The sequence below is a fragment of the Triplophysa rosa genome, linkage group LG7 (assembly GCF_024868665.1).
Source record: "Triplophysa rosa linkage group LG7, Trosa_1v2, whole genome shotgun sequence".
Lineage (NCBI taxonomy): Eukaryota > Metazoa > Chordata > Actinopteri > Cypriniformes > Nemacheilidae > Triplophysa > Triplophysa rosa.
Window position 1 is genome coordinate 3048621 of NC_079896.1, and position 23174 is coordinate 3071794.

The 23174-nt window shown below is 38.2% G+C and overlaps 1 protein-coding gene across 1 annotated transcript; it reads right to left on the reverse strand.

The window, feature by feature from the left end:
• Window positions 1-187: 187 nt before the first annotated feature.
• On the reverse strand, window positions 188-12641 carry slc2a1b (solute carrier family 2 member 1b). Its single transcript, XM_057337618.1, has 10 exons — window positions 12266-12641; window positions 6034-6129; window positions 4041-4201; window positions 3709-3949; window positions 3467-3629; window positions 3195-3382; window positions 2990-3094; window positions 2812-2913; window positions 2486-2689; window positions 188-2377 (listed from the first exon to the last, which is right to left on the reverse strand). Exons 1-10 carry the CDS (start codon window positions 12278-12280, stop codon window positions 2180-2182), a joined length of 1473 nt encoding a protein of 490 aa, XP_057193601.1. The 5' UTR covers window positions 12281-12641; the 3' UTR covers window positions 188-2179.
• Window positions 12642-23174: the final 10533 nt, after the last annotated feature.

Consider the following 23174-nt stretch of genomic DNA (forward strand, 5'->3'; position numbering starts at 1 on the left):
GCTCAATTTTCAGAGGCCCGTCGAATACTGTGGCCTACAAACTGCTGAAAATAAATTGTTCTTTTACATACTGTTAACATAAATGGTTTGAGGGTGATGACAAGATGATCCGACAACATCATCATCTACTAATATAAACATTAATACTAGTCACAGAGATTCATAAAACTCACAAACACTACACAACTGTTTTTTTAACCGTTTATTACCATAAACAGCAGTAAAACAAAGCAAAAAAAACTAAATAAATTAGATAATCTAATAAATACAGTATGGTAAACAAAAAAGACAGCATGGTGTTTACATTGTCTGACAGTATTGACTACCATGATAGTGCATTAAAGAAAAGAGGAAAGTGTACACTACATTACAAAAACAGAAAGACAACAAAAACGACTATTTAAAATCGCACTATAAAACTACAAGTTCTTGTACATAAAACTCACCAAATCTATTGTACATTCAATATTCACAATTTACAGTTAACAGCTGCAATTCAAGCTCCCTAAACTAAAAGTGTCTCTTTGAGTGTTCGTAGCAACGCACACACACACAAGTGATTTCAGTAAATATTCTGTGGGATGCGCTCAATTTGAGCGTGAAGTTTTAACGCGAACGTGCACAACTTTTGTCATTATAATGTGAACACAAGTTTACAACCAGATACAGAAAAGTATGTTCCCATATGGAATGCTGTGGGGGTAAATCCTACCTAGGATGGGTTGTGTAAAAACAAATCTGATTTAAAGCTGGGTATATGTGCACAAACCTCGTTCAATATTTGCATTTACATGACATGCCTAGAAAAAAAATCACACATATAAGGGGTGAATTAATAGGACCGAACATCAATGACATCAGAGAAAGGTAGGCTATAAAAGTTGATTTATGAAGCGTTTCATAGCAGGAGAGTTTAAAAGTATTTGCATGAATTCAACATGCCTTCATAATCTAAACACATACAGTATTTCGTTTAAAATGTGAAACTGCCCTAAAAATCCTACAAGATAGAAAAATGCCGAGGCACAGGCCAAACTGTCCGAGCATGTTTAACAGCAGATTGTTTCAATAAAAACAAACCGATCACACCACGATCAATGGTCTCATTTTACACCTCTTCTATAGCAAAGCAGCAACAGAGGAAGGCTGTACAGCACACTATCACGCCACGGTATTCAGTGCATTTGGTCGCTTTAAAAGTGTTTTCTAGCTGGACAATTTGTTCAGTGAGTCTATCAGTCGACTGTGCAAAAAGCATGCGTTCAAACTTCTGACCTGGTGTAGATGTGGAAGTAAAGCTGTCCGAGCTGATCTGACATCAGGAACATGACATTACAGGAGTATTTATGGCCGTTTGATTGACATTTGGTTGATCTAGCACTAATACTTTCTGAGAACAGATTAAGAGTATTTATACTCTATCGTGTATTATAAAGTGACTGGTCTTTTATTAAAGGATTCGTTCTTAAAAACCATGACATCATCAAATGATGAGTTTTCAACTATTTGTTTAAAATTCTTTGTGAGGTTTGGCTACGTAACCTGATGAAAGAAATGATCTATTTATCAGCTCATAGAGTGTCATTCAAAGTCAAAGCAACTGAATTTGATAAAAATATATAAATACATTTAAAAGATGCGATTAAAAATATCTCATAAACAAAAACGATACGAGGGGGATACCACTACAATGTGTTAAAATCGGTCTAGCTATGCAGACTGGTGACATCATAGACACGTGATTCGAGCGGTAACCGAGCGCCTCATCTGGTTGTTTAGCAAAGCAACAGCACTGATGTGATGATTGACAACAGCCGTGATACAGTGTCGAGTCGTCACACAAAACGACAGGAGTTAATTCACCATCACCATCGGTCGATTTCTAACGTCAAAAGCGCAAAATCGTCCACGGCACAGCAGAAGTAACAGTAAAGAAAGATTTAAACCCAGCAGCCAAGAGATTCTGATGCAAATATGACATACGCTGAGCATGAAACTCTTACTCCGTCTTTCAAACCCCACGTCTTGTGCGTAGTCTCACGATCAGCTGCGGGGAACTAAAAGGTGAGTGCGACCGGGGAGGGGGGAAATGTTTGATTGACAGCCCAGCCTCCCCATCTTCTCCTCAGTCACGTGCTGCGGTGTGAACAAACGAGGGAGGCGGAGTCAAGGGCGTGGCTTAAAGTTGAGAGTCCGCCCCGAGGCTGTTGAGTTCTTCGGGTGAGTGTTTCTCTGCACCCGCCATTGTCTGGCGAAAGCCGGCGGAGATTTCGTCGAACGTCCGTCCCTTGGTTTCTGGAACTTTGAAGAAGGTGAAGACGAAGAAGCAGAGTAACAGCACGGTGAAGATGACGAACACGTACGGCCCACACACCTCCTGTTACGGCGAGAGAGAGAAAGAGAAATGTTTCATTCACTAATACCAAGATTTTTTATTGATATAATTCACAGGAACATATTCTGTAAAGAAATCCCGTGATCTTACCTGCACGTACTGGAAGCACATGCCCACGATGAAGTTGGCGGTCCAGTTGGAGAATCCGGCAACAGCAAACGCAGAGGGTCTCGGGCCTTGACTGAACAGCTCGGCCACGATGAACCACGGGATGGGGCCGGGCCCGATCTCAAAGAACGCCACGAACGCGAAGATGGCTACGATGCTCACGTAGGACATCCACTCCAGCTGGTCCTACAAAAGTGATTGAACCCAAAGTGTACTTTAAAACTTGAAATAAATATTTACAAGAGTTGAAGACTGACCTTATTAACGATCACATTAGACTATGTTACTGTGTGGACGCATTCGCCTACCAGAAGGGCGAGAGCGATGGTCATCAGTATAGCAGATCCAGCCATTCCCAGCAGTCCCAAGAGGTGTAGAGACCTGCGGCCCGCCCTCTCCACTACAAACAGCTGCACAAGACATTTGATCAATTAATACACAAGCATGATATAATAATATCAGCATGCTCATAAGCGTGTTACTCACCGATACTACAGTAAAAGCGGTGTTGACCACTCCGGCACCAATAGTGGCGTACACGGGCTGCTTCACATTCGCTTTCTCAAAGATCGCTGTAGAGTAGTAGAACACCTGCACATGGATGTCAACACAAATCGCGGGTCAACGAAAGTTCCTTTTCTCAGGAGAAACATCACACTGAGACATTACAAGAGAAATGCGAAGCACTCACGGCGTTGATTCCGGACAGCTGCTGGGACAGCTGCAGCATGATGGCTATGATGATGGGCTGCCGGTACAGTGGAGAGCGGAAGAGCTCCAGGATGGTCACCTTCTTCTCTCTCATCATCTGTCTGCTCTCCTCCTTCATCTCTTGCATGTCTGCGCTCACGTCCGACGTCCCGCGCAGCTTTTTCATCACTGCGTGCACATGAGATGGTTGTTCGGAGTTATTTACTGCAGGGTCTATGAAGCTGGTTGATCGGCCTGGGGGTGTGTGCTCACCTGATTTGGCTCTATTTTCCTCGTTGCGGTTGATGAGTAAGAATCGAGGGCTCTCCGGGCAGAAGGGCAGCAGGCAGCACTGCAGAAGCGCTGGGATGAAGGTAAAGCCCAGGAGGAACGGCCACATGGTGGCGTTACCCATGATGGTATCCAAACCGAAGATCTACACCACGCGAAACACAATGACTATAAATACCAACCTCAGATGAGACCATGTCATTAAAAAAAAAAAAATTGTGTACCTGTGCCATGAGGATGCCCACGACGATGCCCAGCTGATGAAGGGTGCCCAGGGCTCCTCTGAGCGCCGTGGGAGCCACCTCACCAACGTACATGGGCACAAAACCAGTGGACAGACCAGAATAAAGACCCACCACAAACCGTCCGATAATGAGCATCTCGTAAGACGAGGTCATCTTAGAAAAGCCCATGAGAGCTGCAGCAATAAAAGCTAGCACATTAGCCATGAGCATGGAGTTCCGCCTAAAATAAGACAGACAGAGCGAGAGAAATGAGAAAGATGGAAAACATCGAAACTGTACCATGTTATTTTATAAACTGGTCATGTCTTCACCTTCCGAAGCGGTTCACAAACAGCCCAACGGAGAGGGATCCTATGATGCCGCCAACAGAGAAGATGGCCACAGACAGGGACCACAGAGTGGTTATGGTGGTTTTAGAGATGGGCTCTTGATATCGCTCTAACCAGGTTTCATTGTAGAACGTCTCAATGACCTAAAACACACACACACATACAGTCGCAACATTACATGAAGGTATCAACAATGAGGGATATTCACGTCTTGGAAAAAATGGTATTGCTCAGAGGTTGCTCAAGATTTGATGGAGTTCTCAGTCGTGTTTCATTTAAGTATAAAGATGTTTCAGATGTTTCTCCTTAAAATTCTTAAAAGGAAAAAAAACCAAGTGAGACAATTGTTCACACACATGAAGGTGAATGTAGATTGTAGAGGTAAAATCATCTGGATTTGGGTCGATTTGATTGGATGAGTTCATATTGAGATCTTCGATAACATTGACTTTTGATTGCAGAATTGACCGATCTGAGCTCAGTTTGAGACATTCTTGAGATCTTGGTTTTATTTGAATTCACCTCTAAGAAACAAATGCTGACATTTCCTGTTTTTATTTCTAATGCTCCACTTTAGAAAAGTGTCTCGTGTAATAAGGTTTTGTCCAGTAGGTGGCTCACTGACCGGTGTGATGAAAAACGAGACCCATAGGGAGTCAAGTTTCCACGGTCTCTCTGCGCTACGTGACATGCTTGTGTTCATAAACACAGACCTTCCGTAACCCGAAGAGCTTGTCACTTTAACCGGACTGTACTCTCTCTCTCTCTTCCTATCAAATGTCAGTCACCTGCCTTCTGTATGATCCATTGATGATACCAAAGTCGTCTGTGACAACTTCCTCCTCTCTCTCTCAAGATTCTCTCTCTCTCTCTCTCTCTCTCTCTCTCTCTCTCTCTCTCTCTGTTAGCTGTCTGACACCTGCGGTATGCAGAAAGCCCTTCAGTATCACCTAAATAGCAGGCAAGGTTCAAGTCATGTGCCTGAGGGGTTAAATCTCTTATTATACAAACCACTTGCACAACACAGTTTTTCAGGCACACGCTGCTTTAGGATGCGAAAAATTAAAATTCCCATAATTAATAGAAATAACCGTTCAAAGACACTAGTCTTTAGTTAACAGCTTCTCGAGGATCCAGTAATCTTATCACTGTGATTATTTATAGAGCTACGTCAAACACACACACACTCATTTTTGGCCTCGCTCACTTGATAAACTTTTGCACAGAACACTTAAAGCAGCAAAACCGCGAGCCTGTAGCCGAATCGGAGCTGTGCTGATATACGGCCACACCACACGCATGCACGCTTGATATTGCTTCAACATATACGTTTAGTCGTTTTACATAGAGAAGCATGCGAACACATCTCCTGTCTGTCTGGATGGTTTGGCGAGTCTAATTCTCCAGCTTTTGAGGCAGTAAGGGAAACACGAGCGTAAAATACACACTCGATCCTGACGTTAGAAAAGCTTCATTCACATAACCAAACGCTGGCCCCTAGTCCAGCGCGCTCATCTGAACAGGCTGTGCTGTGTGCAAAATGACCTACACGCTGTACCTGAACTGAGAATGTGTTGAATTTAAAAGAGCAGGCGAGCAGATGCTTCTGTCCTAATTGACTTATAATATGTAGATAAAGGACCAAATCGCCCCGCGGAGCAGTGCAGTTATCTTCCTGGAATTAAACATGCAGCATTTGTTATCTTTGTGTGCGTGTGTGGCTACTGTCAAACAGGGCTCGGACATCTGCAGCAGTGCATTATTATGAATAGGGGGGCGAGGGGAGGAGGATTTTGATAATGTCAAAGGTTTAAGGACGACTGGGACGTCGAGCTAATCAGCAAGGAGGCAGTCGCATAAAATGATTTGCACCGGCATTGTTCACAATTTGTGAAGGGATCTTTAGGGAATATAGACTGCTGTTTTTGACATCTTTTTTTCAGGAGCTATGGATGTGCGTGTTCTCGCTGCTCACCTTTTGCGGGGCATTGATGACACCCGTGTTGTAGCCGAATTGCAGAGATCCGATCACAGCTGTCCCAACGGCCAGCATCAGAGGAAGGGTCAGCTGCTGTTGAGAGAACAATATAAGAGAGTTCAGCGAGTCATTTTTAGCCACACAATGGAACGTACTGAAAGTACATCAATCTTTCTCGTTGCAGAGACAAAATAACAATAACATATCAAATTCTGGTTGGCACGAGAACATCTGCACTTTTAAGGATTGGACAGGCTGGGTGTAAATGTGACTCTAAGTCAATGACTTCAACTCTGACTTTAGAATACAATAGCCGTACAAAACGTTCATTTCGTTTGTTTACTCATATAATTGTATTACATGCAACTTTATACAAACAAATCATTAAACTGATAAACAGCTTCATAAGACTGTAATGTCACAGCATTTCTAATGTTGAAGGGAATAAAATACAACGGGGAAGTCACCATTCCTATTGTTCCTATCTCCAGCATCAACCCCGTCCTCGAAGGACACAGCTTTGCACAAATACACAAGCATTTCCTTCTGTTGCAATACAATAGAAATGATTAACCTTCCGTAAGAGACTGCGTTTTCTCAGGTTTGGTTGAAATGATTCAGTACCACACAGGGAAGTTTTTGAAAAATACAAAAATATTTCCTCATTCCATCCCAAAATTGACTAAAAGCTCATTTGATTTAACTATTGTGTGCCATTGTCATGCATTCCTTGTACATTCAAATGAACTCACAGGTTTGTCTGGTTCAAGCTTGTGAAAGACTGTGACGCAAGTGGGTGAATGACTTGGGCAAAAATTACTAGTGGGTTAATGAAATAGAAAGGGTTTGCGCAAACCCAGACGGCAGCATCCGGCTCCTGTTATCTGAGAATGAATCTTATAAAGAGATGGACACACACGCCGTGAAGTCACCCTCCTAACAAGACAGCGGCTGCTTGAAAACATGCTGACCGTCGTCATGCTGGAAAAACACTGATGTTTGCTTACAGTATTATTCCAAGAGACATTTGACTTTGTCAACATAATGTGTTTGAGAGCTTTTAAATGAAGAAAATGTAATGAAAGTACTTGCGTCACTTGCTTTTGGAAACTTGTACAGAAAGCCTCAAGCACTCCTTAGGTAAAGTTTACTCTACATACTCTGCCCTACTTTTCTCTTACTTAAGACTGGAATACACTACAAGACTAGCCATCACACACTTGCAGACTTTTTGAACCTTTGCATAGAAAACAATAAATGATAAAATCTGCGGACTGGCGCTCCAGACTGAAAATCTACATAAAAATTACTTTCTATGTTTTTTTAAACTCTTATTAGAGCAAGACATTAGCATGCTCCATAAGGCTGTAAACAGCTCTTCAGTTTGAACATTTTAAGCGATTGTGCTCCTCCGCTATAAACAAATGACGAGAAAGACACCAGTTTGGGAGTCTTGCTTTGAATGTTCGTATATCCTGTCTTTCATCCACACAAACACGGGCGCGCTTCAACTCTACACGGCACGCTAAAAGCTAAAAGGGGTGGGAAAAGGACACACCTTCGCTACCTCTATACAGGAGAAATAAATGCAGTTCAATGAGGTCACGGCTGGGCAGTCGAACCAGCCCTGGAACAGGATGCCACATATACACACAAACCAAGCCCTTGGGAGGTCGGTCTAGAGACGAGACTATTGCATCATTCGTTCACTAGTACCAAACCTACTTAAAAAATGTTACGTTAAAGTGACATGCTAAGAACGACTTTTATAATCTCACATATGAAAAGGTCCTCGACAGAAGCTTTGTCCTAACCAACTTCCCTAAGAAGTTAACTACATCCTTCCTGCTGTTGAAACATTGACTTTGATAGCAAACACAACTCGGGAGAGGAGAGGGGCTTGTATCTCTTTAAGAGAGACGAAGGATTTGGAAAATATCTAAATATGGAGGTTTTTGACTTGTCTTCCTTTGCCAAATTCCTGCCTTACACTTAAGTTACATCACCAAAGAAGACACACAAACATGCATCCTGATACTGCATACTTTTTCACAATGTCATAGAAGACATTCATGGAAGACAGTTTGTATGTATTTGGGCTGGTTAGACGACTGCACGATTTATAATAACATCATTCTACATCTTAATAACAGGACATTTCTAGCTTCGTCATGCAGTCTCTCCGAAACATGCCGGTCATAAACAGACACGCCCTTCTGCTCATATCACATACCAGCAGTTGACATAGAGACAGACCAACAATTGTACAAACAGAAGATGTTCATTGTGTATTGGTTTAGCTTGGCTATTGGTTGGTTAGCTTATGCTTTTTGTGCAATAACAACAAATCAAACTTTTCGAAGATTTCTAACGATAAACTTAAAGTAGAAACAAAGTATCACTTCTTATACACTAAACAGTCAAATATCAATATTTTTATATTACAATGCCTGTATACACCATGTTTACTAGTTCACCGGAGCATTTTTCATTTTGAAATGGACGTCACAACCAAACTAGCATGCAAATAAACCTGGCTATTCACAGCACAGCTCAGAGCTTTCTTTCGTTTTATACCCTTACACGACCAATTTGAGCCGATATCAACACTGCATAGGGCCCGAGAGCCTAAATGTTTGGACACCAGCTGACGCCAAGTGCTCTGTGTGTGTCTGAGGCCTCTTGTTAGTTGTTCATACTCAATGCAAACCATAATAGTCCAATAACACTTAAACTAGACATTATCACTTTAACAACAGCAACACTGTAAGTGTTCAAATTGCCTCATTAACTTCAATAAAAACCACTGATGCGAGGATCTGTATCTTAAGTTAGATCAACAAAACAACTTCCTTACTCTAGCATTATCAAGTTCTGTCCCTATGCAAGTAGAAGGAAACAATGTTTTGACGTCTTTACTCATAAAAGCCAAGGTAAGAATGATGCCAAGTGATGTGATGGAAGAACACAAACCTGTTTTTATAATGTGCAGCATTTACCCAGAACTGCATTCATAGCATGTTCGTATATGATCAATTTGCTTCCTCATCGATTCCACGAACATTAAGAATTTGTAAAACAATAAAAACGCTTTAATCATTCTTTGTATTTAAGTTCACAAGAAAAAGTTATGGTTAAATAGTTAACCCCTAACGTTTAAAGGCCCCATTTGTAATTTGGGAACTGGAGGTATGCTTGAAAAAATGTGTAAATGTCATTGTAACAAAACAGCAGACAAACTGTAATTTAACTTAAAAACCAATACTCTTCCAAATGAAGACAAGAACATTTATTGTGGACCAGTGTACACGTTTTGGTTTTCAAGTTTGATGAACCACACCTGTGGTTACTCTGCCCAGACACCTGTGTGAAGGTATAAATGACCTCTTACATCCACTAAACATGACCTTGAGACTAGTTAGTTAAAAGTCACTGGAAAATGCCGAGTAATTGTGTTTTGTGCAGATGCCAATCTGTTTGACATTTTACATGCTATTGAAATGCATGCATTTTATTAATAAGCGTAAGGGTCTGAAAAGTTTCGAGAGGACAGCGAAGTAGAACAGCTTACTTTGCAACCCAGACAAAGATGTCTCTGTGTATCTCACACACACACACACACACACACTTTATCCAAGTGTGATGTGATGCCATACTCGGCATGTTTTCTTTCTCTTTTCATGCATCTATTCCAAGTTGCTAGTTTCATACTTTGTAAGTAATTTCTAGGTAAGATGTAACCAAGCTCAAAATTAAATTACAATGTTTACTTCAAGCGTATTGCGCACAGCACAAACGGTTTTATTTTTTACAACACTAACTTTCCAATGTACTAACCACGCGTCTGCTGCTACAATATTTTATTGCACTGCAACAATATTGCAAACATTATTATGTAACCTACGGTAAATGATCTTAAGCAGATTTTCCCCTCCCTATTAAAGTTTTGTTCTAACAATTACAGCTCAGCACAAATCGCCCTTGATTTACTGTAATGGTACTTTGTATTCAACTAATCCATAAACTGAAAGAAATCCCTTATTAATGCTCATTAGGCTGAAGAATGACAGTAAAAGGAACATACATACTCAGACGCAGTCATGCAAGGACAGAAATAAAGGCCGTCTGTCCTAAGAAATCAAAACTGAATCAAGTCTTCTGACAGTCTACATTAAAAGCAGGTTTCATCTAAAGATCAAAACGTAAGCTTCCTCACAAATCAATTTTTTATGCTTAACCGTGTTAATTCTACTTGATATAGCACAGGTTAACTTTACACCTGCCCCTCACTTGAGTTTACAGTCATACTGTTTTTCAGCTGTCATTTATACGGTTGAAATTAGGGTATTAGCCAAAATAATAATAAACATGATTTTAATGCTGTATTCAGTAAATGTGCACATCCACACAATTCACAGATGAGATGCATTTTAGATACTTTAGATCTTTAGATCTATTCATTAATCTTTTAGATGCACATCAACAAGCTTTGTTGAAGTAGGTTTGTAAATATCCAAGCATTTTTTCTTTAGTATAACGAAATATTATTTCAAAAGCTCCCCCGCACAAACAAACCGCTGCTTTAATTTCAAAAGCTGGTTTGGTATGAAAAGCTTAAGCACAAGGCTTAACACCAAATATTGTGTATCCACGTTTCTTCCGTATTATGCGGCACACGACCGTGAATGTGTTAAGTGAAGAGCATTCAAACACTAGCCAGTGTGCTGGGAACAGGTCAAGAACATGACCTTTGTTGCGGGGTGGCGTTGAGCATTCCCTAGCTAAAAGCCAGCTGTGGCGCTCATTCCCCTAAGGAAAAGGTCCTTCATTCCCAGCACGCCTACTGAAAACTAAAATTAATCACAACACACAAAGAACTGAATGAACTGAATCTTTTCTTAATGTTAGACACTAAGTCCTAATTGAAACAATCTGCAGAAAAAATGTATTTACAAATATCCACAAAAACATCCTTATTATAAAGACACGTATCTTCAGTATTGTAATAAATATCTTTATTGTTGATTAATTAAGGGTTGATGAACACGAAAAAGAGACACTTCATCTATCACATCTGTGGTTAGGTTAGCCATGTATAACGGTCTACTTGTCACGTATGAGTCTTCTCAGTATTAGTCGCTAGTTTGGATTGGGCCCACAATAAACACAGCTGCAACGTTCTCAGCAACGTGCAAATGATCCAATTTTAATGTGATCTAAATCCTGAGACAATAAAATGTCACACAAATAATGTTGAATGTAAGCAGTCACGTACATCGCGGCTCAGGGCATTAAAATACCTAGTAAGATAGCAGTTATTTGCACGTAATGAGATAACTACAAGGTAACAGGTCTGTATTATAGTCACGACAGAAATGTATTGTAAAACACTAAAAACAGGTTTATATTTGGAAAAATGAAAGCAGGAAAGATAGAAAACACTAAATCATATTTCTTTGTAATAAAACATAAAAGACATAATAAATAAATCATATTAGAAAACACAAAAATGTCCAGAAAGAAAGAAAGAAAGAAAGAAAGAAAGAAAGAAAGAAAGAAAGAAAGAAAGAAAGAAAGAAAGAAAGAAAGAAAGAAAGAAAGAAAGAAAGAAAGGATGGATAGCTTAAAGTGGGCACATACACGACGACTCTCTGGCTTTGTCTCAATACCTACTGCCCTAGCCTCTACACCCAAGAAATTGCTGCTTAGGTAGGCATTTCACTAGGCTTTTTCTACCTTAAAAGGACTACAGTACGTAGACCTGGACATAGGTAGCTAAGTTATGAGACATAGTCAGAAGGCGAGCATCTCGGATGCTCAAAACTGCTGTCTAGGTAGGGAGCTCACTAGGTTTTTGAAAGACCCTCTCTTTAAACAAACGAGTACCCGGCATCGAGTGAGAAGGAAAATCACCATCACTAGAGAAACGTTAACACCCTGATGTGAGCTCGTCCTTATGACAACTCTCAACATCTGTTATGGGTTTTATTTAGTTGTTACACAACCAGTTTGTCAACTTTCTGTGTCTTGAAATGTGGGCTCGTGAAGCTATGCTGCTAACCTTTTCTGACTGACAGAAAAAAACGTTTATCTAAGCACGAAAAATACCAACACAAACCAGTAAAAACTCGGTATTTCCAGTTTTCAGTATTGTATGTTTTATCTCCTCACATATTTTACATATTGTTGCATTTTTCTGAAAACAAAAATAGTTTTTGAGTTAACTTACCTTTCCGCCCTCCATCGCGCTCTCTCAAGAACTGCGATGACGTCTCGAGGCGCTTTAACTTGTCTTAAACTTCGTTCTTCCTCGAGTTTCTTCGTTATAAATAAAACCCACAGTCCAAAAATAAATAAGTTAGTTAATAAATAAATAAATACAACTTTGCCGAGTAGGATGTAACGTTAGCCTTGAGCAGAGACCAAGAGCAGATGCCCTCAGATGTCTTTCACGAGCTCATTCTGATAGCTTGAGATAACTTTCTTTTGAATTCTCGGTAATTTCTCGTTATTTTCAGTCTTGTTTCTTCTCTTGTCCGGTATGTTTCTACACGTTTTCTGCTCGTGCCGGTAAGTCTGAGATGCTGTCCGGGGTCGCCGGGTTAATATGTATGACGCAACCTTCGGGAATAGTGGGCAGAACTGAGTACAACCCTGTGATTGGCTGATCTGGAGTGACGACTACACTGAAAATGCGTAACAGCCAGCCAGCGTGCAATTGTTGTTTGTAGAGTTATTATTTCAGTTTTTAAAATATTAATATTATACTACTGTTATAAAGTAGTATTAAGGCATTAATAAGGGATGTGTTTTGAGTTTATTAGATTAGAGAGTAAATAGATTAAAGGTTTTATATACGTTGTCTTTCTGCATAACAAAAGAAGGAACTGTCTGCACAAGAAAAGTAAAACGTTAAAACGTTAGAAATTATAGCTGTTATTACTCTTAGAAATGTAACAAATTTGCTACACCCAAATAATTATTTTGGAAGAGTAAGCCACCTTACATAATGTTACTGTACACTATATTATTAACAATAGTAAACTGCAGAATACAGTTGCATATTATACTTATAGTATAACTAGTGTTCTGTAGTGTAAACATATACAATAAATGGAAAAACTGTAGTAAACACTGTAGTATACTGCACTATAGTGTTTATTATACAAACGCTCATAAACACTATAGTATAGGGTTTTTTCTACAGTTTACTATATTAAATAAAAAAATAAAATAAAATAAACAAAAAATAAGTATATTTTACTGTGGGACAATAACACGTCTTAAGTTAAAAGAGGGCTTATGTGGCAAGACAACATAAGCAAACACCTAAGCATATTCTAGTAAGACAGGACACAGGTTTCCAGGTAACTACGTGCTGCTGACTGCTGTACTACACTGCCCATGTGCTTATTTAGGACCCTAGATTCTAGATCAATGATTAGAACACTAGATTTGTAGTCACGTTGTACCCCTATTTGGAGAGAAACTCAAAAGGCAATTGTGTCTCACTACAGACAATCCACAGTGCATGGGAAAATACGTAACAACTAAATACGACACCGAGGTTTTGTGTAATTTGGTGGGGAAGCAAAATAATCAAGCTGCAAAAGCAGGAAACAAGCAAACGTTCGCCCAAGAATCAATACGGCACACAAATGAGAAAATACTGACATAAGGTAAAAACTGCACACCCTTTGTCTCATTGTTAATTTCTTTTTTGATATTCTAAAACAAACAAAAACAGACATTTTGGAACAATACGTGATGAATGTTTTAAAAAGGTAGACATTGTGACGTTCAAAAATAAATAAATAAATAAATGTTAAATAAGCAAAAGCCAGATCCAGGATGTTCGTCAACTCAAAACTTCAGAGGAGTCAATCAAACACTCAAACAATGTTATAAAACAGACTTTAGTTTATTGATTCTATTTTAGATCTATTGAACATCTCACTGTGAATCAGGATTATGCTGAATTATGTTGCTAAACTGGATTTGTTTTGGCATTACACAACCACTGCTTACACTTTGTTGACATAAAAAAGGGATACTAGACAGAACTGAAACAATGTAAAAAAATCACACCATAATTAATCAATGTTTATTTGAATGTTTTTTAAATACATTTATGAATATAGTCATACTTGTAACAGGTTGAGGTTATGAATATTCCCATAGCCATAATGGAGACTTGTTATGTAATTTAAAGCATACAAACACCTTATAATGTATTACAAAGCCATTTTAATCCAATTCATATGACTAAAAATATAAAGAACTGTTTTATGTCTAAAAAAAGATTTTACAAGAATAATGGAAATTTGACCAGGATATTTAAATAATTTGTATTTATTTTGTATTTTGCATATGTCTGTATTTACAAATTATAAATCATCTTTATTTTCAGTCACATGTGGTTTGATGTTATGACATCTAATAACAAAAATATCAGCAACATTTTTAGAAACAAGCCTTTGTCTTAGTCATTTTTTGGATTGTTCCTTAAAAAGCTTGGATTTGACGTCGAAGGCAATAGGCTTTGGTGTGTGGGCCTTAGTCATGAATACACAGCCTGTCAATCACTCCCGGACCCTTCTCCTGGCAGGGTCTGTGAACAAATGCACGCTTTTGTTTTGTTAATGTGCTTAGCCGGCATCCTCATTCCGTAGTGCGTTTCAACCGTAATGACCAGCAAGCGCTTGTGTTACACACTTCGTTCAACACAAGGGACTCTGGTTAAGAGTAAGCAATGAATTCCTGGAAATCTTAATACCTTAAGTATGTTTAGCTATTGGGTACATAAAAGCACTCCTCTTTACATCTGCCTTACCTCATATTTCATCCTCCCTGTCAAACAAAAAAATGTCAAAATAAGACATGGAAATCACACACTGCTTGTGAGTTTCATAAACCTGTTCATATTTTAGTTACAATTTTAACACTTCTGATAATTAAATGTTCCTTTTCTTTTAGCTACATCTAAAGAAAAAGAGTGGTGTTTGCCTATTCATTGCTAAAGTGCTGTTGCTAGGGCTTTGCGGTTGTTAGGGCACTCTGAATTTTTTTTGTGTGTTGTTATGCGGTTAGGAATGCTTGGGTGGTTGAAATTTTAAATTTGATCACATGATCACAAGCTACATGACTACAGTCACATCCAAGGCACAAACGAAGTGTACGTAAGGTTTACTCAAATCCCAGGAGACGAGGGGTTTCATTGACCTAAAAGTTGTGATGAAAATTGACCAGCACCTTTGAATACGGAAACAGGACAATAGTATGCGTCAAACTACAACAGGCAAACAATCACCTCGCATCTAAATGGGTTTTTTTCCTTCAACTGTGCTGGAATAAACAGTTGGGACCCCCCAAAGCCTAAGCCGGGTCTTGGTTCAAGTGTGCTGAAGAATAAGAGGTTTAATTTCGCAACCACGTCCAAAGGTCTCTCTCAAATGGGAGATTGAATTGTGAGAAAAGAATTGTCTGCTCACTTATAGCAAAAAAAATCTGTGTAAATAAAATGAAAGTCATTATGACTGTAAAGAACATAATGCAACAGAAATACAGACAGGCTGATGGATGGGTGACAGGGCGCACCTGACCTGACCTTTCACCCGCAAGAAAGACCTTTTACCTTTTCCAGAAAAGTAAACATACAGTCTAGTTAGCAATCTGGTGTTACTAAGCAAAAAAGAGGTTTTGGTAAATGTTAAGAACAAAGTGTAAAACTTGCAATGTCACATCCAAATCACTTTGATCTCTAAAATCAATAATCTTAAAAAACACTCAATTAAATCCATACTGATTTAATTCTTTACTTAAAAGAAAAGTTCACCCAAACCTGTATGACTTTCTTTTATCTGCAGACCACAAAAAAATATTTTGAAGAACGTTGGTAACCAAACAACACTAATCCCCATTGATTTTCATTGTATGAACACAAATTCACTGAAACATTTCTCAAAATATCTTCTTTTGTGTTCCACATAAGAAAGAGTCACTTACAGGTTTAATGATGTGAGGGTGAATAAATGACTGCATTTTCATTTTTTAATGAACTACTTGACTCTTACCTTCCCAGTTTTAAGAGTTTTTGTTTTAAGAATTTTGTGCAAGCTGTCAGATCATAGAAGGATGATAAGCAGAGTTAATGTTTTTTATAAATCTAAAACGACGTACAGTATAAACTAAACCCCCAGTGTGATGAGCAGCAAACTTTTTAGGGCCCTAAACAGCGCGCTGCAGGCCAAAAGTTAAATGAGCTTTGGCAACATGCCATTCTGCCTCAGCGACCAAAATTTCGAGCGCCACAGATTGACCCCTCATCCATATTTTAAGATGTCCAAGCCAATGCCAAGTGCGCTAGAATCCCTGGGCACAATCCTCATGCCCGGCTAAAAAGTCTGGTCACTGTATCTTTGTGTCATCTGAGCCACTTGGACATAGTCCAGCTCATCTCATGTAAAGCATGTACTCTGTGACATTTTAGCACCGGAGTTTTCTTAGCTGTGAAATCTAATACAACTGTTACAGAACTGGCGAGCCCGCTACAACACCCAATGTCCTTTCTGCCAGTTTTGCCGAGGCCTTCGAGTGCTGAGTCATGGCCCCTATTTAGGCCGACCGGAGAGGGTGTTTTACAAGGGCTTGTTAATACAACCATCGCAGGGCATTTGTTTAATCCTGCATGACTGAAGAGTTATTAAACAATCATCACCTTTTTAAAAAGACATAGAATGAAAAGCCATGCTGAGAGTAAATGAAGACTTTTTCAACACTTTTTTAACACCAGCCATAGTTACATCACATCCAGGTATACAAACATACACAAACACAAAGTTTTTACCTCAAATCAAGTAGTTTTTAAATTGCCAGCATCATTTAGCAATGAAATGAAAAAGCCTCGCTATCGCCATCTCTGTTTAAAACCTAAAACTGCAGTCTACTTTACGAATTTATCTTATCAAATGACACCAAACTTATATTTCCTGTAAAATCACAACGCTGATTTTTTATGCACTTGATTAATAAATTAAATTTGTTTATTGTTTACAGATTTTTACATTTCCCATCACGTTTATGTTGTAAGACGTTTTATCGGTCTCTAGACAACTTTTAAACCTATCCTAACTTTCATATGTCTTATTAACACTATATTAATACATCTGGCTTTAAAACCAAAACGCAAAAGATTGAGATGCATGCTCTGAGTGAACAAACAGTAACGTTAGATTAACGCTTGATTTTCATCTGGGGTCACGAAGGGCGATCTTCCGGCTCTAAACTGATTGAAATGTTTTTACAAGAATAGAGGATTTAGATTAAGTATTTACTTAAAATGCGCTGAGCGGTGTATTATATAACTAGATAAGCATCATGGAATTTCCTTTTTTTCAAAGATACAATTTAAACAAAGTAGCGTTTGTGTTGCAGCTAATATTTACAGGTTCTTTAACACAATCATGCAAAGAATCATGCTATAGGTCATGTCTTGATCAAGTCCACATATTCTATTATGGAAAGACCGTGTGAATTTTCTTCACTGCCTATAGAATCTGACACAGCCTGTCCTATTCAAAGCGTAAAACTATTTTCAGTTGCCGACAGACACTAAATTATCTCCTCAAAATCATTAAAAGTCAGTTGCTGTCGAAGGCTAGCTGTCACCTGTTTGTTACGTAACTGTTGTGCAGTATCTGCTATTCCAAATTCTGACATAACATGAACATTGCTCACCTAATTTGACTGAAATGAGTTTTAACGCTATTTTCCTTTTCAATTAACATATTTCTCCTGTTTCAATAAGTAAGCAATAGTAAAATAATCTTTCACATATCGTTTGCAAAGCATATCACTATTTGCGCTGGCAATTCCCCAAACGACTTTGATTAATTTATTCTTAGTTAGACAATGTTTTTCACCTTGTAGACACAAAAAGCCATTAGATATCAGACCTTGCTCCCACAGACGTGTTTCACCTGTTCATTGTGTGAATGTTGTGCAATATGACAGCAGTGCTAAATCCTGACATAACATGAATTGACTGATTCTATTCGGATTCATATCAGATTTGTGCTATAACTTGCAGATATAGTGGAATTCATTGGCCCTGCTCCAGATTACAAAACAGATGCAAACTGACGCTATGCTGATAGATCTGTCATGTTTTTACATAGTTATGAAAAGTTTTGCACAAGCACAGCTGGAGGTGACAGAAAAGCATTGGGTGGAAATAGGGAAGCGGGATCAGCAAAGAACTGTCGAGACGGGAATCAAATTATTTTCAGTAAAATGTTGATGATATGTATCTCCGCTGCCATTATGAAAGAAAGATATACAGTGATAACACACACAATAAGAATGGCTTCTGTTGACAATGACTCACTTTCTGAATTTATACAGGATTTCATTTATGTCTGGATTATGCAATACAAATGCAATACTCTGCAACGCAGTACAGATGACTCCATTATTAAACATCTTTTGAATAAACAAGTAATGTAATCTTTATGATATGATGACCAGTGGTGCAATAGTCTCAGACGACACGGCAACATCCGCTGGGTGAGCTGTGCACGCGCATTGATTACATATGACTGCAATGAGCAAGAGGAACTAGTCAATAATAATCTCCAAGGTTCATTTCAACAAATATTGAAACTATAGACGGTTTCATCGGACGCACGCACATGGCACAAAGTTTATTTCCAGTCTGTGTTTGGTAATAATATAACAATTTATTTTAATTAATGAATTTATTTTAATTGATATTAATATTAATTTATGTGAATATTTTATTGTACATGAATTGTATGAAATTTAATTAAAACTACTAAACAGTTATTGATTCTTTGTGGAGGTCCAGAAGTTGGGCCACATAACGTTGAAAACCGCTAAAACCGTCTGTGGATGTCAATTAAAACTATATTTTCTACTTTATGCAAGTAAAATAATTGTATTATTAATAATAAATAATACAATTAAATAATTAATAAAATAACGTGTACTAGTGGATAAAAATAAACAAATTACCAATTACCATAAGGTCTAGACAAATTACAAATTATTAATTTCCTTTTGTCTGTACAATCTTCCACAGAAAGCCGTTCTTAAAGGGATAGTTCACCCAAAAAAAATATTTCCATGAATTATTGATTCACCCTCATGTCATGGAAAATGTATATGACTGTATATTCCCTGTAGAACACAAAATATTTTGAAAAATGGCTTAATGGTTCTGTGTCCATACAGTGGAAGTCAATGGAGGTCAATGTTGTTTGGTTACCGGCGTTCTTCAAAATATCTTCTTCTGAAGAAAGTCATACAGGTTTGGATTGACATAAATTATGAAATCATTTTGGAGGCATGAGCATTCTAGGACATGACAAATAATGGTGGATGTCCACTGGATGGAGAAAACTACTACCGCACAATCCTAATCCTGTTTCAGAGTGCTAAACGGAATCAGTTGACACCTGTCATAGCAGCCATTCAGTAACCCATAATAAGCATGTTTGTTCGCCTTAGCTTAGTGTAAACAGTAGCCTAGCAACAGTGGAACTATTGAGGAAATACTCAGTCAATACTGTACGTGTCTGGAGCTATAACAGGGCCTCAATTGTAGTGATAGTACATGGTAGTTTGCAAAAGACAAGCTAAAACGAGGTTTAAAAGGTGATTAGCAAAATTAGCAAATAGATTCTTTAAATTCATTGTAATCTTATTGTGTGGGGCCTCCAATCCAAAGATTCTTCATTGTTATACAAACCTTCACGTCTAGTCATTTAATGACTTTCAATGCTTCAAGACCCAGGCCCCACTTTGATAGATTGAGAGGGGTTAACACAGAGGTTTTACTTAAAGAATGGACATTGAAAGGGGACGGTCAGAATATAGGGCCCTGTTGTAAACACCTTTACACATTTTCACAGCGTTCCTTTGCAAAACACCTCAATTGTTTGGTAATGTGCCATATCTCTCGGCTCCAACTTGTTCCATTGAAGCTTCAAGACAAACGCCAAGGAGCATCATAAGGATTTCCATGGATTCTCTTTCACTCTTTGGACTAATGATAAAACACAGGACATTGATGGGAATGTGAGATACAGAAAGGCATCATTTACTCTTGACTAAGCCAATATAAAGATCCATCCTACCTGACATTAAGTAGGTATGCCGGCATCTAAACAACATTGCTGTGGTTACAGCATAATAACTCTATTGGCTAACAGAAGGGTTAACAGCCTTTATAGATACGTAAGGATATATATACGCTACCTAACACAGCATGGCATACAAATGAGCTTGGGAACTTAAATTACTAGGAAAAAGGGTACAAAAAGGTACCAGATTTTACCTGTAAAGTAGCCATATTTATTCATCTCATAGATTTTTTTCTTCATCAAATGCGACCGCGGACCACAATACCAGTCTTAAGTAGCACGTGAACATTTTTAGTAATAGCCCAAAATACATTGTATGGGTCAAAATTATCGTTTTTTAATGCCAAAAATCATTAGGATATTAAGTAAAGATCACGTTTCGTGAAGTTATTTTGTAAATTTCCCACCTTAAATATATCAAAACTATTTTTTTGAGTAATATGCTATATGCTAAGGACTTCATTTGGACAACTTTAAAAGCGATTTTCTATATTTAGATTTTTTTAGCACCCGCAGATTTCAGGTTTTCAAATAACTGTGTCTCTGCCAAATATCGCCATATCCAAACAAACCATAAATCAACGGAAAGCTTATTCATTCAGCTTTCAGATGATGTAAAAATCTCAATTTGGAAAAATTGACACTTAAGACTGGTTTCATTGTCCAGGGTCACAACAAACACATTTTATTTTACAATGGCCCCAAATGCTTCTGAATATTAAGAAAATATGAAACCAAACAACATTTGTTTTAAGGACAGATAACACAGGCAAATCTTCACAGCCAAAGATTTCACAAGAAACATATTAAAACTATATATCACAGCAAACTTCACATCTCCATACTTTGCCATTATTATATGTCACCCTTTATGTTCGTCACTGGGTTTTGCAAATATATAACAGACCAAAAGTATTAAAAAGTGCTTGTCAACTTTGACAACGCATGCAATCATTTAAAAAGTACAGTGTTTTTTTCTCCTGAAAAACTGGACATGCGGGATTTCGGAAGGACACCAATGACATACTCGTCTCTAATAAAATAAAACTTTTACTTGTCAAACTTAGCGAAACATATCTAGAGTACACCTGTTTAAGCGGTTTAAAAGATGATGTTAGTTTCGAGAAAAGGCATTAGTTGCTCGCTGCGTTTGATAATATGTCTGCCTTGTTATTTAATCCGAGAAAAACATTTTTAGAACCACTGAATGTCCAAAAGGTGAAAAAAGTAGCAAAAAGGCAAAAGCAGGAGTGTGTGGAGGACGACCACTGAAGCCAGTCATGCGGGCACTATCCCCTCCGGCTTCATTACGACCAATTAAACATCTGCCACTCCAGCTATTCTCTGCCACTGGGCACAATATAAAAACAAGCTGTCGCTCGGTATTAACCCAGAGCGTTGTGTTATAACACCACTAAAGCTTTGAAGTACTGTTGTGCCTCATGCGGTCAGAACAACCTGTTTATCGTAAAAGCGTGAGGAGACTAAACATATTGAAACTAATCCAGAGCTGACATTCGGTTGATAGATTTTGTCCACCTGTTCAACATAGTGGTCCAAGTTCTGGATGAGAATTTTAATCAAAGCAGTTTGACAGAAGAAAATCTATACTAAATGCTAGTTGAACACACTTTAGACAGGCTTAGGATGAATGGTGAGCATTTATCAGCTTTTATTACGCATATATTAGCATTAACTTCATTTTTTGGTGGCATGTTTCTTATACATGAAAATGTAAGTCAGGTTAATGGCTTTATGGGCCAGTCTGTGATTATACGGGAAGTCACATATATTATGACGTGAGTCATCGACGTGTCACAAGCTCTGTGTGGGAAGTCAGGCCTTCACTGGAACCCGGTTTGAATACGAGCGATTGTTTGTGTTTGCGATCAGGATTAGACTGGTTTAGCTTTACAAGCACATGACGCTTATGTGCCACCACTTACTCACTCTCTCTCTCCTTATGTTACCGTTCTTTTCTCTCATGCCATCTAATCTTCTGCATCTGTAAAGTCATTATCAACCTCTTCTATTCAACAACTTTCAGGTGACCCAGTCATTTTATAGACTTGGGGAGTCTTTGACGTGGCACCTGGCAACCACCCAAAACAACCAACTGGATAAAACCAATACAATGTCATAGCAAATCAGATTTATTATGAGGTGGCTAATTATTTTGAATTTGTACAACTTATTTGTACATTTTAGTGCAATCTGCTTTAGTATTTTTTAGGGTTTTTTTGTAATAATTGTACATTTTCATATGATTTACATTGTATGAGTTCATATGAATTAGCAAAACAGTTATGATTTACCATGAGATCAGGCTGGTTAACAAAATAAAATAAAAGAATTGCAAAATGTTATTTTGATAAGTTACAGCATCTCATCATTAGTCAAAGGTTGACTAAAAATACTCAAAATTTAAAGGGATAGTTCACCCAAAAATTAAAATTCTGTCATCATTTACTCAGCCTCAGATTGTTCGAAACCTGTATAAATGTAGATATTAAAAGGAAGAATGTCAGTAACCAAACAGATCTCATTCCCCATTTACTTGTATTTATTTCCCTATGGCAGTAAATGGGGGATGAGATCTGTTTGCTTACTAACATTCTTCCAAATATCTTCCTTTGTGTTCGGCAGAACAAAGAATTTTATACAGGTTTTAAACAACCTGAGGCTGAGTAAATGATGACCGAATATTCATTTTCAAGTGAACTATCCCTTTAAGGCAGTCACACATTAATACAGTAATACTGACAACTTTCATTTTTTGTTACACCTCTTGTTGTTTGCAATGATGCTTTCGCAAAAAACGTTTTAAAATCCTTTCCTTTGCCTCTCTTTAACACTCAGTGCCACACAAACAGTCTTTCTTTCAACCTAAACCTAATCCACACAAATCGGGAAGTAAATATGCTCTTGCTGACACACGCAGTGAAAGCCAAACCCACTAGCATGTGTTCGTGCCGG